The 16972-nt window shown below is 42.0% G+C and overlaps 1 protein-coding gene across 1 annotated transcript in view; it reads left to right on the top strand.

Annotated features, from left to right (window-relative positions):
* The window catches only part of LOC145352441 (latent-transforming growth factor beta-binding protein 2-like), a 440928-nt gene that overhangs the window by 164622 nt on the left and 259334 nt on the right, over window positions 1-16972 (top strand). Inside the window, exon 8 of the mRNA XM_080202303.1 lies at window positions 2584-2686. Coding sequence (XP_080058429.1) covers window positions 2584-2686 — 103 coding nt within the window. The remainder of the gene's footprint in view (window positions 1-2583; window positions 2687-16972) is intronic.

Here is a 16972-nt window from a genome sequence, read left to right as displayed (position 1 = left end):
TAATGGTGTAAGTATTTGGAAAGCAGTGACAGGATCTGTCCAGGTCAGTATGGGTTCACGAAAGGGAAATAGTGCTTGACAAATCTTTTGGAATTTTTTGGCGATGTGATCAGTAGAGTGGACAAGGGTGAACCAGTGGATATTGTGTATCTGGACTTTTTGACAAGGCTTTTACAAGGTCCCACAAAAGAGATTAGTGAGCAAAATTAAAGCTCATGATATTGAAGGTAATGTAATGACATGGATAGAGAACTGGTTGGCAAACAGGAAGCAGACAGTAGAAATAAATGGGTTCTTTTCAGAGTGGCAGGCAGTAACTAGTGGGGTTCCAGAGTGTTCAGCGCTGGGACCCCAGCTATTCACAATATACATTAATGATTTGGACAAAAGCATTGAATGCAAGATCTCCACATTTGCAGTTGATATAAGCTGGATGGCAGTGTGTGATGTGAGGAGGATGCTAAGAGGTCCCAGGGTGACTTGGACAGGCTGGCTGAGTGGGCAAATACTTAGCAAACGCAATATAATGTGGATAAATGTCAGGTTATCTACTTTGTTGGTAAAAACAGGAAGAAAGATTATTATCTGCATGGTGGCAGTTTAGGAAAAGGGAAATGCAAAGTAACCTGTGTGTCATGGTGGAACAATCACTGAAGGTTGGCATGCAGGTGCAGCAGGCAGTGAGGAAAGCTAATGGAATGCTGACTTCATAGCAAGAGGATCTGAGTATAGGAGTCAGGATGTCTTGCTGCAGTTATACAGGGCCTTGGTGAGGCCGTACCTTGAGTTGTGTGTGCAGTTTTGGTCTCTTGGTCTGAGGAAGGACATCCTTGTTATTGATGGAGTTCAGTGGAGGTTCACCAGACTGATTCCTGATTTGCAGGACTGACGTATGAAGTGAGACATGTATTTACTGGAATTTAGAAAAATGAGAGATGATTTTATAGAAACATATAAAATCCTGATGGACTGGACAGATTAGATGCAGGAAGAATGTTCCTGATGTTGGGGATGCAGAACTTGGATTCTCAGTCTAAGAATAAGCTGTAAACCATTCAGGACTGAGATGAGGAAGAACTTCGTCACTGAGAGAGTTATGAATCTGTGGCATTCTCTACCACAGAAAGCTGTTTGGCCAGTTCGTTAAATATGTTCAAGAGAATGTGGCTAAAGGGATCAAGGGATATGGAGAAAAAACAGGAGTGGGATACTGAAAGTATATGATCAGCCATGATCATTTTGAATGGTGGAGCAAGCTCAAAGGGCCAAATGGCCTACTCCTGCACCTATTTTCCATGCTTCTATGTTTGCTCTGGCGGGGAATTCATATTAGTTAAGTTAGGTCATTGAGAGTGATATCAGGAAACACTTTTTCATACAAAACTCCTCCAAAAAACTGTAGATGCTGGATCATTTTAAATTTTCAAAGCTGACATTGATAGATTTTTATTGGGTAAGAATATCAAGGGAAATGGAACAAAGGCAGTAATTAAGGTAAGGTGTAAATCAGCAATGATCTAATCAATCACAAAGAACAGACTCCATAATCAGAATGGCATATTCCTATTCTCCTGTTTTGTGAAGTACATATTACTGAATCTCTAGGACTTATTTTTCATTAATGCTGTAACTTGTGAATTGTTCAACATTGGCACTTTTCAGAACTATTTTCTCTTTTTCTGCAGAAAGGACACGGAAACAAAAGCTACATTTACAAACTGTGTTTGTTAAAACAAAGTATATTTTTAAAAAAGCCCCAATCTGAAAAGCAGTTAAGATATGACTTTTTCCAGACTGTAAGAAAAATTAAACAATTCATTAACTGGAGTCATTAGTTGATAATGGCCCCAAACCATTATATTTTGGAGCTGCTTGATTCTTGCTGCTAGAGGGTATGTGGAATGTGTATCTCTTGAAGTGGTGAACAGGAATTTACAAGAAAATGGACTGCTATTCAGGTTTTCAACAGTAGGCTGTGGAAGCAAGTTTTCATAAGTCTTAGAAGGAGCGTGCAGGAGTGAGGTGGCTCACTGATGTGGGGAAGCAGGGCATCTTCATTGTTTGTATATTGCCATGTGAAAACAAGTTATAATGATCAAATTAAGTAAATATAATCATAATGGTTGTTCAATATTTATTTGCTGCAAAATTGAGCAGTTTAATCAATTGTTATCAGGCCTTATCTTAACAGGTGCTTTTTCAGTTTATTTATGAAAAAAATGAGTGCACATATCTTGTTCATATCAAATGAAAATAGCTTTGTTAAATTTCTAGAATAAGCAATCACACTATGAGTACATATTAGAGGGTAAGGGTCATGCAATGCACCTGTGCATATAACTGACACTGATACCACCAAACACAAGGTGTCTGTGGCAGCCCTAAAATGTAAAAGGCATTTTCTACATTTACATGAACCTGTAAATGTAGGTTCATGTACATGAACAGGTTTTGCCAATCTGATGAGTGGTCATTGAATGTGGCCAAAACACAGCATTGACAATTGAAAAAAAAGAGAACAAAATAAAGGCATAAGGGAAATGTAGCAAAAAAATTAAAATTATTTTTGTCTTTGTATTTTAGTGTGACAAACCACTTCCAGGTCTCACAAAACAGGATGATTGTTGTGGGAGCGTAGGAATATCATGGGGATACCATAAATGTACAAAATGTCCTCCAAAACCAGGTAAGCCATTAAGGTTTGTAGGAGTTATAACATGAATCCTTAGTGCTGGAAAATCTATATAATGCTAGCCAGATTATCTGACACAGGCCTGTCTGAACATTATTTGACACTTACCCATTTCATTCATATTGACTAAGTACCTTTAGAGAATTGCACTCAAAAACTGCCAGGTTGGTGCTGCCAAGAGATGGGGCCTCCAGGGAACCCTATAGTGGGGTCCTATTATGTGGGGAGGGGGTGATGATGCTGGCGAGGATGGATGGGGGGGTCCAGATGTCTGTAGTGGAAGGGAAATGGGAGCATGTCTCTTTATTTTGAGAGAGGGGCACCCTTTAAAAAAAGCACCCCAATCTCTTTAGCGCTGGCCTTGCCGACTTTATCAGATCCCGTCCTACAAAATACCCCACCTTGCTTTTTTTGATAAAGTATCAGAAGATTTGGTGTGAAAACTTGGCGGTGTTTCTGGGGAGAAACATTCCAGTTTCCTGTAAGGACATGACACTTCACTATTTTTTGGATACTCGGTCTAATTGGCAGAAGAGGTCACCTGATCCTCCAAGAGTGTTCCGCTACCACAATATGGATACACCTCATGATTTCCGAAGTCTAAGCAGAAATCTGTTTTTTCTCCTATTTTGCTCATGTGTTGACTGTCACCTGCCCTTCAATTAATGTAATTAAAGCAGATGATCTGATAATTACTTTGTTATTATTTTTTATGGCATTCACTGCATGCAAATCAGCTGACACATTTCCCTAGATTACAAGTAAGTGTCTACAAAATGGTTTATGATATCCTGAAGCCATGAAAGGCCATGTGACTTCTTACTGTTTATATACACTTCCAAGAAAGAATCAGCTGCATCTCAAAGGCTGTTCTTCAGATAGAAGAATTTTTTCATGAGAAAAAGATTAATTGATTCACATATTGTAATCACACAACTTAACATTTTAGCATTTTAGCATTTAGCACACAACTTAGCATTTTCAGCAAGTGTCCTTGGATTATAGATAAAGATGGGAAAAATTGACTATCTTATCCCCTTTTAACACGAGAACACTGATGCCAAATTTATCATGGATAGGTTCACGTAACTTAATACTGGTTAACAACAAAATCTGAAATCATCCTGGTCTTTACAACTCACTAAGGAAGTCCTGGATCAGGTTTACTTTACTGCTAACTGTGCATGGATACCTAAAGCAAAACCAACAATTACAACATCCTGGAACTCTCTTTCTGACAGCACTGTTGGTGTAACAGCACTGCTTAGACTGCAGTGATTCAAGAAGATGGCTTGCTACCACTTTCTCAAAGGAAATTAGGAAAAGGCAGTAACTGCTGAGCTAGGCAGTAATGAACATGAACCTTTTTTTAAAAGGCTTGTGGTTACATTGTGCCTTTAATGTAATAAAATGCCCGAAGGTGCCTCTTGATAGCATTTTAAGGCAAAATTTGACACTAAGCCACTTTAGGAGATACTAGGACAGGTGACCAAAAGCTTGGTCAAGAGGTAGGTTTCATAGATTGCTAAAGTGAAGTAGAGTAGCTGAGAGATTGGGAAGGGGATTTCAGAGCTTAAGGCGGAGGCACAGCCCCAAGTGGTGGAGCAATCAAAATCAGGAATGCTCAAGGAGGCAGATTTAAGGGAATCTAAACATGTTGGAACAGTGGCGGAGATTTCATTGAAAAACAGGAGTGATGCTATGAAGGGATTTGAAAATGAGGATGAGCATTTTAAAATTGATGCATTTGTAACAGGAAACCAATGTAGGTAAGGAAGTGCAAGGCCGATAGATATACATAATTTTGTGAGAGTTAGTAAAGTGACTGCAAAGTTTTTCGATTTACTCAAGTTGACAGGTTGGAGGCAATAGAATCAGGGAGGAGGTTTCAACAGCAGATGAGCTGAGGCATAGGCAGAGTGGGGTGAGGTGAAAATAGACATTATTTGTTCTGGCATAGATGTATGACCAGATGCTCATCTTTGGATCAAATATGACACAAGGATTGCAAATGAACTTGTTCAGCCTCATACAATTGTGAAAGACAGGAATGGAGTTGGTAGCTAGGGAGCAGAGTTTGATTGAGACCAGAGACAATGTTCATTGTCTCCCCAACATTTAGTTGGAGGTTTATTATTATGTACATAAGAACATAAGAACATAAGAAATAGGAGCAGGAGTAGGCCATCTAGCCCTTCGAGCCTGCACCGCCATTCAATAAGATCATGGCTGATCTGTCGCTGCTCAGTTCCACTTTCCCGCCCTCTCCCCATAACCCTTAATCTCCTCTCTTATCAAAAACCCATCAACCCGCGTCTTAAAAATATTTAGCGAGGCAGCCTCCACCACTTCAACGGGCAGAGAATTCCAGAACCCTGAAGCCAAGCAATTGCCTCCTTAGTTGTTGAGTTTAAGGTGAGCAGTTGGCCACTTAGTCTGTAATGTGCAGCATTGTCTGCACAAGGGGTTGTACTGAGGCCCAGTGATGGAGGTTGGCTGCAAAGGGGCCCTGGTCTCTTCTGAACCTATTTAGCAAGTGAGCTGTGTCAAAGGGTCACCCTGATTCAAACATTGGCTGTATTCTCCTTCCAGAGACGCTGCCAGACCTGAGATTGTTCAGCATTTTCTGTTTTTGTTTCAGATTCCAGCATCCACAGTATTTTGCTTTTAGCAAGGACCACTGTTGCTATGGCAGTTCAAAGTTTGCCATTTGATGGATGAGATTTGTCATAAGGAACTTGTTTGTGCCTTCCTTGATCCAAATGATGTTTGGTGGGAGATCTTGTTCAGAAAGGGTGCTCCATATGGAGTGCCAAGAGGGAAGACAGAAAGTAGGTGGGTTGAGCATGTCATCATTGAGCAGTTTCAAACAGCTTGTAGTTTTTGTCAAATGGTGGATGTATCTCTGGAATTCTCTGCCCGTTGAAGTGGTGGAGGCTACCTCGCTAAATATTTTTAAGACGCGGGTTGATGGGTTTTTGATAAGAGAGGGGATTAAGGGTTATGGGGAGAGGGCGGGAATGTGGAACTGAGCCACGACAGATCAGCCATGATCTTATTGAATGGCGGGGCAGGCTCGAAGGGCTGGTTGGCCTGCTCCTGCTCCTATTTCTTATGTTCTTATGGAGGATTGATATTTGCATGGAAAGGAAGTCAGAGGAGGGATGTTGAGTGGAGAGTTCCAGTTATGCTGTGTATGCAGTAGATTGTCAACAAGATATGTGCGTGATGACCTTTGCAGGCAGGTGCATAGTACTCTGCTACCTTGGAGGTAATGTCTGCTCATCCAGTACTGAATGTTAGACAAATGGTCTGACAATTGTAAGACAATGGGAGTGGGGTGGGTGGTATTATTGTTAAGAGAGGTGGTGGTGAGGTAGAACTGAGTATTGTCAGTGTACATGTTGAAAACTGATGTTGTGTTTTTGGATAGTATCACGAGAAGCAATGTGATGATGAGAAATGTGATGGGGCCAAGGATAGATTTTTGGCGGACACTGAAGGTAACAGTGCAAGAACAGAAAAATAAGCTGTTGCCGATGATTTTCTGGCAATGTTTAGATAGGTAAGAATGGAATCAAGAGAGTGCAATCCCAGCCAGCTGGAAGAAAGTGTGGGTGGCATAGTTAATGGAAGGTATAGTAGACAGACAGGGAGGCTTCATTTAAGGGCATAGTGTCATCACCCCTCAGTCAGATTTGCATTTAATTAAATTACCTGGTTGAAATTAAATTGCTGATGTTACTTTTGATGTGTCCTATGTGCCATATAAATGTCATGTATAGCAAATTCTGAAATTATGCTTAACAGGACATTTTAATGCAACCTCTATAAATGTCTTAGAAATTGAGATGAGAATAAACAGCAAGGTTGGGGAGGGGGGGGTCAATTCTCATGGCCCTCCACACTGCTCGAGCAGCGCAGCAGGCTGGAAGACATCAGTGGAGGCCATTTAGTGAGCTCCCCACTGGGCGTCTGCGTGTCTCCGGGGATAGGATTTGTACCATCGTCAGCTTTATGCCAGAAATTGTGGATCGTAGCCTCTGGGCCCACTAGCCCCCCCCGGCCTGGCACCCTGACAGTTCCCAAGGGGTACCTTGGCAATGCCCACCAGGCATCAGGCAGTGCCAAGAGGATGGAGCTAGAAGGGATGGGGCCTGTGGAGGGAGATCGGTGGGGAAAGTCCCGCAGCCACTCTGCAGTTGAATCAGTGGCAGAGGGAGGGAAGAAGGTGATCTGGGCTAGCTATCGAGGTGAGGACTGGTGGGGAGGGGGAGGGTATCAGGATTTTCAAAGGGGGGACGGACTGCCTTGGAGGGTGGTTTGTCAGGGAGATTGGGCCTATTGGGGGTGTGAAGGACATATGGACTGGCTCAGACTTCCGGGAGGCCAGCGTTTGGTGGGGGGAGGGGGTGTTGGAGGGGCAGCGATGGGGGATTGCTGGACTGGCCAATTATCGGGAGTTCAGCAGTGCAGGGCTATTGTGCATGTGCTGATCTCTACTCTGACAAATCAGTGGATACGAAGTGACCTGCTTAGCACTATGCTGCTGTCCTCTCCAGTAGGATAGGCCCTGCCCACAGATATTCAGCATGAATCTCTCTGAGGCACTCTGCAGTGCTCAGAATATGGGAGATTCATTTTAAAAATCCCACTAAAAAACCAATGGGAGTTACTCCTGTTGTTATGCAAATTCAGCACTTAGAATTTTTTTGGGAGAGTCTGGCCCAGATCTTTTAACAATCCATTAAGTTAAGGCATCTTAAGCTTTATTTCAAGAACCATTTAATTATGCAATTTCTTTTTTAGTTGGATAGTTGGAAAACAGTTTGTGCTTGGAACAAGCTTTCTTGCTCAGTTAAACATTGTACTTGGAAGATGTTTACGCATATTGGGAATACATCAGATGTGATTTGGTACTCAGGAATTCTAAACTTGAACCTGAATCATCATTGAAATAAAAATGCATTTATTTTTAGTTTTAAGTGAACAAGCTGTAATGTGTTTTTTTCTGTGGAACTGAATGTTATAGTGTGTTAGGAAGTTTAATTTCCCATTTAAGCTTCAACTCTAGGCGTCTAGTTCATTTCATGATTGTTGTTAATGTTGACATAAGTTCATGACACTTTCAGTAACTCAGGAGCTTTAATCAAACCAATTGAAAAATCATAATTGCTTTTTACTTTGGGAACTATGAAAATGTTACCAATCTATGGAAATGAAAATTGCAGTTTGTACAATGGCTGACTGATTTACAACATTAATTTTATGCTCAGGCATCAAGTTGAAAATATACCTCAGAATCTGAACTGAGATGGGGACGAAGGTAGCTTAATGAACTGGGAAGCAATTGGGATTAATGAGCAATTTGAAACTATTTCTGATGACAATTTTGAAAGCCTTAATGAGATTTACGCAAGTAAGTTAAAGGAGTACATACTCTGTTTCCTAAAGTTCTCTAAAGTTGACAAATGGAGAACAGCTCTAACATATTCTGTCACCTTTCAGTTCTGATGAAGAGCCAAAAGGCTCAAAGCATTAACTCTGCTTTCTCGCTTTAGAGATGATGCCAGACCTGCTGTGTTTTCCCAGCACCAGCAGTCTGATAAACCTTTGTTGCACTGCCTCCATAGCAAGTATATCCTTCCTTGGGTAAAAAGACCAAAACTGTAAATAATACTCCAAGTGCAGTGGAACCCATACAATTAAAGAAAGATATCTTAACTCCTGTACTGAAATCCTCTTGAAGATCATGTCCACAGTAAATCTGCTTCTGGATATACTCAGTCTGCTAGCAAAGGGAATCTTTTAACTTTTACCCTTGGAAAGGCCTTCCCTGTGGCATTAAGAAGTGATATTCCCCCATAATTGTTGTAGACTCCCCTTTCTAAATATTGAGTATCACATCTGGGAATCATGAGCTGGCAAAAGAGTGAAATGGCAACACAACCTATGTACTGGTTTGCACTACCATGGCAACTAGTGACCACAGAAGTTTGGAAACAGTTGGGATTAAACATAGAATTATTAAAAATGATGTGACAAGTTGAGAAGGCATTTTTTTAAAAAACAAAAGCATGCAGTATTCTTGGTTTTAACAGATACATGGGGCAAATTCTGTCTGCCAAGTTTGGGTTGCTGGGCTCAGGTGCATGTAGGAGTTAAAGTCCAAAAAAATAGTGGTGTGAGAGGAGCTTTATATGTCCTGGCTGTCTTCAGCATTTAATAGGGCACATTCAGAAGCAAGCAATCCCCCTTAAAAGTATCAAGTCAGATAGTTAAGTATGTTAAATATCAATTGAGTGATAATACAGATTTTCCAAGCTGTGAGGATGTCACAGGGATGCACAAAGTGAAAGCACAGCAGGAAGTCATTGAGCACTAAAATTGACAAGCTCAAAAGTATTTAAATTGAGAAACTGAACAACAGCAGCCATGCCTGTGGGAAAAGGTTTTACTCTCAGTACATTGACAATGTGATTTTCCAGATATATAGTACAGGAACAACTTTTTAGAATTCAATTGACTTGCCTTGAAATAATCTTACCTGTCATCCGCTTCCACTGCAGAATGCGAGCTGCTTAAATGGTCATTATAACAACACGTGAAGAGGAGCAACATCAGTAGCAGGACCATCAGTACTAGCTTCCTTCTCTATGGCATATGCTGTTCCAAAAAGCAGATGGGAAAAACATAGGGTGGAATCTTGAGCCATCAGCAGGAATGGTGGCATAGGCTCAAAATGCTATTCTTGTTGGTGAGGTTGCATTTTCTGATTTTTCACCTAACTTCACTGGCAGAGTCGTGTGGAAAATGCCGGGGAAGGGTGCAAACCTAATTTGAATGTATCAGCATTTCATTAGCAAGCACTAACTCTGGATATTTAGCCCACATTGAATATTCAGCTGACATGGTGTGACATCACGGCATGGGTAGGTCGTGCCTCACAAACCTTATCAAGTTTTTTGAAAAGGTGACCAAAGAGGTGGATAAGGGTGAGGCAGTTGTTGTGGTGTATATGGATTTTAGTAAAGCGTTTGATAAGGTTCCCCATGGTAGGCTACTGCAGAAAATGCAGATGCATGGGATTGAGGGTGATTTAGTGGTTTGGATCAGGAATTGGCTAGCTGATAGACAGAGGGTGGTGGTTGATGGTAAATATTCAACCTGGAGTTCAGTTACAGGTGGTGTACCTCAAGGATCTCTTTTGGGGCCACTGCTGTTTGTCATTTTTATAAATGACCTAGATGAGGGCGTAGAAGGATGGGTTAGTAAATTTGCTGACGACACCAAAGTCGGAAGAGTTGTAGACAGTGAGGATGGATGTTACAGTTTGCAGAGGGACATAGATAAGCTGCAGAGCTGGGTGGGGAGGTGGCAAATGAAGTTTAATACGGAAAAGTGTGAGGTGATTCACTTTGGTAAGAGTAACAGGAGTACAGAATATAGGGCAAATGGAAGGATTCTTAGTGGTGTTGATGAGCAGAGAGATCTCGGTGTACATGTGCATAGCTCCCTGAAAGTTGGCACCCAGGCTGATAAAGTTGTTAAGAAGGCGTACGGTGTGTTAGCTTTTATTGGTAGAGGAATTGAATTTCGGAGCCATGAGGTCATGTTGCAACTGTACAAAACTCTGCGGCTGCACTTGGAGTATTGCGTACAGTTCTGGTCGCCACATTATAAGAAAGTTGTGGAGGCATTGGAAAGGGTGCAGAGGACGTTTGCCAGGATGTTGCCTGGTATGGTGGGAAGGCCCTGTGAGGAAAGGCTGAGGGACTTGAGGTTATTTTCATTAGAGAGAAGAAGGTTACGAGGTGATCTAATTGAGGCATACAAGATGATCAGAGGGTTAGGTAGGGTGAACAGTGAGAGCCTTTTTCCTCGGATGGTGATGGCTAACATGAGGGGACATAGCCTAAAATTAAGGGGTGGTTGTTATAGGACGGATGTCAGAGGTAGGTTCTTTACTCAGAGGCTAGTAAGGGTGTGGAATGCCCTGCCTACAGCAGTTGTAGACTCGCCAACTTTGAGGGTGTTCAAATGGTCAGTGGATAGACATATGGATAACATTGGTATAGTTCAGGTTTGAGAGTGATTAGATTGGTTCCACTGGTCGGTGCAACATCGAGGGCCGAAGGGCCTGTACTGCGCTGTTATGTTTTATGTTCTATGAAATGACAAGATGAAGGCTCTGTGAGTGAATGGAATGATTTATTATTTATAATTACATACACTAGTGCTACTTTGACCATGTGCTAACTAGGTGCTTATCAACTCTTAATCTTCCTCATTGTGATGACTTCAGCGAGGCTAATCAGGTTAGCTTGCTAGAGTATGAACTACCTGATGAGTCTCCCACCTTGGAAACCTGGGGTGGAGGTTGCTGCACGCAGCGGTGCCGTACAACCGTAGGTTTTTCCGGTACACGGGCTCCCGAGACTGCCCTTTCTGCAGCCTTGAGTCCATGGACCATGTCTATGTTTTGTGTTATAGATTTGCACACCCTTTTTGGTTTCCTAAAACACCTTTTATTGATGTTTTGTTTGCACTTCAGTCCCACGCTCCTCATCTACGGGCACCTGGTGCGGACAGGGGCTCATCGGGATGCTGATCTCCTCGTAAACCTGCTCCTGGGCCTGGTGAGATGCGCCATCCATAGGTCCAGGCAGTGGGCGATCGATGGGGCTGTCCATCTACTGCGGCTACGTTTGCGGCCAGGTGTCCCTGGAGAGGGAGCATGCAGTGTCCACGGGTGCAGTCGATGCCCTCCGAGCTCTCTGGGCACCGCAGGGGCTGGCATGTGTTATAGACCCTTACAACCACATTTTGATTTAATGTTTTAAGTTTCCTTTGGACTTTGGTTTCTGTTCGGGCTGTCCCCCCCTCCCTTTTGGGGGGCTGCCCCTCTTAATTTGTCCCTAAGTAAATTTGAGTTCGTTTTACTCATTTGGCACATGAAAAGAGCTACCTGATGAGTCTCCCTAAGTTAATTTGAGTTCGTTTACTTGTTGGGTACATGAAAGAACTACCTGATGAGTCCTAATTGATGGTTAGATCAGGGGGCCTCATGCTCCCTATTTAAAGCAGATGTGTCAAACCCCCAGTTGCATTCAACATGGAGCAGCTGGAGAGTTGGCTGTGTACAGATGTATGATGTAATAAAGTAACTTGATGAAAGGTCTTTCACCTCCGTGGAGTTATTACACTCATCCTCCCATTACGTCTAGATACTCCCTTAGAATATGCAAATAAGATTGAGGAGGCCTGCTGACTTCCATGCCCTGTTGCCTGAGATGACTTTGGTGGGTGTTCTCTGGGGGGCCTGTACTCCGTTTGGCCAGCACTGGTATCGTAGTGCTGCCCTCATGGTGTGTGGGGCTGGCGGTGTGTTGCTCACAGGAAGGGGGGGGACTCAGGTTGGATATCTCCAGGACCTCCTGGGTGAAAGGCCCTGTGCTGTGCACCAGATGATCCTAACCCCTTCAGGAGCTGAGTGAGTTTGGTGGTCTTCCATGGGATGGAGGGACAGCTGAAGTCTGGTGCAGAAGCCCCACCATCTTTTGGCGCTGACATTCATAGTTCCTCACCAGTGTCTGCACCATGCAATTGAACCCCTCAGACATGGGGGTCATGAACTGAGTGATGGTACAGGCATCTCCTGTAAGGTCCTGTTCCAAGGTCTCCACTGTGGATGCCAATCTCAGTGTTGGGCTCAGTGCACTGAAGTGATGGCACCATCTCCTCAGACATAAGGCACTAGGGAAAATTGATGGGATTGAAGGTGGATAAATCCTTAGGGCCTGATAATCTGTATCCCAGATTACTGAAAAAGTGACCCTAGAAACAGCAGATCCATTGGTGGTCAATTTCTAAAATTCTTTGGATTCTGGACTAGTTCCTACAGATTGGAGGGTAGCTAATGTAAGTGCAGTATTAAAAAAGGGAGGTAGAGAGAAAACGGAATTATAGACCAATGAGCCTCGGTACTGGGGAAGTTGCTAGAGTCTATTACCAAGTATTTCACAGCTCGAGGAAACTGAGTGTATTATCTCCAAATTTGCAGATGATACAAAGTTGGGTGGGAGTATGCAAGTTAGGTTACAAATAATTGTGACAAACAAAAGCTCCATAATTATCAAAAAACTGTCAAGTGATCGAAAATGCTTATCAGCATACAAGGCCTTCAGTGAAGCCAGTGCCTGTGTATTCAGGATAAACAACTAATCTTCACCTTGTGTAAGTCCTAAGTATCCCGTTCCCAGCCTTCATTTCCATAACAAAATACCAAGGAGCAAGATGTGGGGATATATTATACTAATAAAGGATTGGCAGAAGACAATTTTCTATTGGATAAGAAAAGGCAATAGACTGTTCTATGATTAGTGGATAGGATTTAAAAAATTGCTCATTTCCTAGCTGCTGTAATTACATTTCTGTATGTAATTGCATTTTCTGTATGAATCAGCAGAACACCTGGCAATGCTTTACGCTGTATGGTGTTCTCACTTGTGCACAGGTTATTAAAGCTTGGAAATTGAGTACTCTAGGTTTAAGTGTTGTCTGTACCCAAAGCCGATGACAGTTCTTGGAGGTTCCACCGAGATGGTAAACCCCCAGAGTGTCTACATGGGAGAAAAGCATGGTGCCTTGATGACCTACGGCTCGAAGACCGTGGCTGCCTGATTTTTGGCATATCAAGAAACTTGGCCAGGGAAACGCATATGCTGTCCTACGTAAACACTACCAAGGTAAACCATGATAAAGGAGGTTCGCATCCCTCTTTTTAGGGTAAAAGGCCCAGTTCTAGACAGGGGTTGTGGTTTGATTCCTTTCCATGGGAACAGTTTTGGGTTAGAAACCCATCTGGATACAACACAAGGGAGGTTTGAGTCCCCCTTTTTGAGTATGCTACTATGCAGAAGTTCGAAGCCTGTTTTAAGTAATTACCTAGGTTTGGTTTAGATAGGTAAAAAAAACATACTTCTGCCTGCAGTACTCTGGTCCGTTGAAGGTGGTGCTCTAGATTGCATGACACACACTGCCAGAGAGAGAGAAAACAGTCTGTTTTTACGTCAGCTGGCACAAAAAAACAAGAATTTTTTTGTTTAGTCTGGGCTCTAAATGTACATTGGCATAGGATGCATAACATAGTACAGAAACCGGATGAGAATGTACAAGACTATGTAGAGAGGTTTCGCTTGGTGTTTACAAATTGTTTGAGCGTATTTCAAGATGCTGGAATGCTGGCACTTGTAAACACCCTTGTACAGGGGTTGCAGCCTGATGTATAGAAAGTGTTTATATTGACTTGTGTTGAGTGGGAGGGAAAACAGAACTTACCCAAGCTTATTAATGCCCTCTGGCACTGTGAATACCAGCTCCAATACCAGAAACCTAAATTGGGAAGTAAAAGTACAGATAACGTATTATATGCTGGCTAGTTAGGCTTGGGGAGGGCAACCACGATGAGGCAGAGGCGGAGGACGTGGGCAAGGGAGGGGCCAATCAACTGGCCGAGGGAGCCACTCAGGTGCTTGTTTCACCTGCGGTCTCCAGCGACACTGGTATTGGGACTGCCCCCAGTGACAACAGGCACAGGGATCTTTGGCCATGCCACTCCCGCCTCCGTCACGGCCTGCACCCCAACAACTCCCTGTACCATGCAGCAGCATATAATTTAGTCATAAATGTCAGTATGTATGGACTCTGCTTCAAATATTGTATAATTTATTTGCACAATTACTCTATGCCTGCAGGAGCGTCTGCACTGTTGGGTGTTGGTGGGGGGATAGGGGGTGGGAGCTGGAGGTTGGAGCAGATGGGAGGGTCAGGAGGTGCAATTGGACCATGGGGGGATTGGGGGTGCAGCACTGTGGTTGCCCTGGGCTGGCCAGTGATTGATTGGCCAGCAAATGGGAGGCTGACAGTTCGGGGCCACTGCATACACACAGAAGCCCACTAGTTATTGCCTTCTGAGTGAGAATAATCCTGAAATTTAATGATATTCACACTGGTGGCCTCTGCATTGCAAAGACTATGGGAGAGTCTCATGTGAACTCCCACTGAAAAAACTGACGTGAATTACACCAGTGAATTCAACACTTAGAATTTTTTGGGAGAATTCTGCCTGATATTCGAGCTGTGCTTCACCTTCAAAATTAAAATTTATAATGTTGTATAAAAACAGTGCTTAGCATTCGGTCAGATTTTCAATATGTTTTCTGCGGGCTGTGATTAATTACCCAAGGTTATTTGTAACTTATTTTACAATTACATAAACTTTCCACCAGCTGAAGCTGTGACTGAAAAAAGCCTAAAAACTGTAATTGTTTGCTTCTTTTTGTATGTGCACTTTTATTTTGGCCACTACCCTGGTAGATAAGGCTATTTGCCCTTTTTAAGATACGTAAAATACTATCATTGCAAGAAGTTAACTTCACAGTTCACAAATAGAATTGTAAAAACTAGAAAATAAACCAGACATTTCATGTTTATATTTCAAATTTATAAATCCAGAGTAATAAGTATTTTCAACTCTTAAAATGTAATCAAAACCATACCTTGTTTCTATTAGTAATGTCACAAGCATATCCACTAAATCAGAGACTAGCAATCATTCATATGCAATTCATTACAGTTGCTGTATCCTGTTATTTTAGTTTTCAGAAACTTATTCGGATGCTTACGAATAATCTTAAAGCTTCTTTAAACAAAAATCATTCTATAGTTTGCAGCTTTTTACTTGAGCTTTTTCTGAATCAGGATTTTGTAATTTATTATGCATATTAGATAACCGCTGATCATGGTGGTTAACTTTAAACCTGTTTTGACGAGCACAAACACAGTGGTAAAATGGCAGTGCAGTACTTACCACTCTGTTTACCATCTATTAAGTCCACCATCATATTGAATTTGGAAAGAACTTGGGAGGTCGAGCTCCCACCTATGTGAAATGTCAGAATTATTTATGTAGGAATTCAATGATGCACATAGTACCTACACTGCAATATTAATTAGAAATACCAAGTAAGCTGAATGGAAAGCCAGACCTGGAAATAAAGTAAATCTTCTCCAGAACAGAAAGCAGGATGACCGTTTGGAGTGAGAAAGGAGTACTCACGTGAATACATTTGGATCACTAGATCTACCTAGAATTAGGGGTAATTTATGTGAGGTTGCAAACATTTACATTAGAATGTTTTAGGTAGTTCTGATTCACCCCCCAGAACTATGTCAAATGCTCTAGTGAGACTGTAATTTACAACTGAGAAATCCAAAGTTGCTTCTGGTTGACAACATGTAAGCTAGTCAGCATCTCACTCCTGTATCAAGCAGCTGACAGACAGTTATTTCACCATGAAAAGCAGGAGCCAATAGTACAGGCTGCACTGAACTAAGTCTAAAGCTCTGGAATCTTTTTCCTTAAACTGTTCTGCCCCTTTTGCTGCTTTAGGAATTTGCTCCATACAGAATTTTTTCAAACCTACATCAATGATCTAGATGTCTTAGCTTCTTATCTGTTTACTGTCAGTTCTTTGATGGAATTTAACCTAAAAAAAGGGTGGAGTTAGGTAAGTGTTATGATCCCAGTTGATATTATAACCAAGTAACTAAATGGAACCTTGGCTCGAAAGACCATGGGCGGGATTTTATGGCCTCACTCAGACGAGTCTGGAAATTCCTGCCCAAGGTCCAATGAGACTTGTGTTGTCGGACCCTCTCCTGCTCCAATTCCTTGGCGGGTGAGATGGCAGAACTCCTGCTTATAACTTAATTTTGTTTTATCAGACATGGAGAAACACAGTCCCAGGACTGCTAATTAGAGTTTATAACAAGGAAAAATCATTCATTAAACATGGAAAAATTGGATTATAACAGAATACTTCTTTACATTCTCCTTAACTTAAATACACAGAGATATTAAGATTAACATGGATGACACAGTAGATTTGAAGCTACGTTGGTCTCCTTAGCACACAAAGTTAGTCTTTGCGGATTTTTCTCAGAGTTCTCTCCAGATGAATGTCACATAAGAGTTTCCAAATTCCACTCCTAAAATATGATTTAAAGTCTCCCCTTATAGTAATATCCAGACTTAGTGGTTTGCATTCTGGAATCCAGTCCAGATTTTAGAACTGACACTTGTAAGCAAAACTTCTAGTCCACTTTTGACAATGAATTAATTCCAGGATTTTATACGACCCCCTTTAGGATTTCTTTGTCTTGTCTTCCACTCTTACAAAATTCTAATATCCAACCAATACTTTCTTCCCAGTTACT

Source organism: Carcharhinus amblyrhynchos, chromosome 14, assembly GCF_965287045.1.
Source record: "Carcharhinus amblyrhynchos chromosome 14, sCarAmb.v2.hapA, whole genome shotgun sequence".
Classification (NCBI taxonomy): domain Eukaryota; kingdom Metazoa; phylum Chordata; class Chondrichthyes; order Carcharhiniformes; family Carcharhinidae; genus Carcharhinus; species Carcharhinus amblyrhynchos.
Note: the sequence above shows the minus strand (reverse complement) of the source record. Positions and strands in the feature narration are given on the sequence as shown.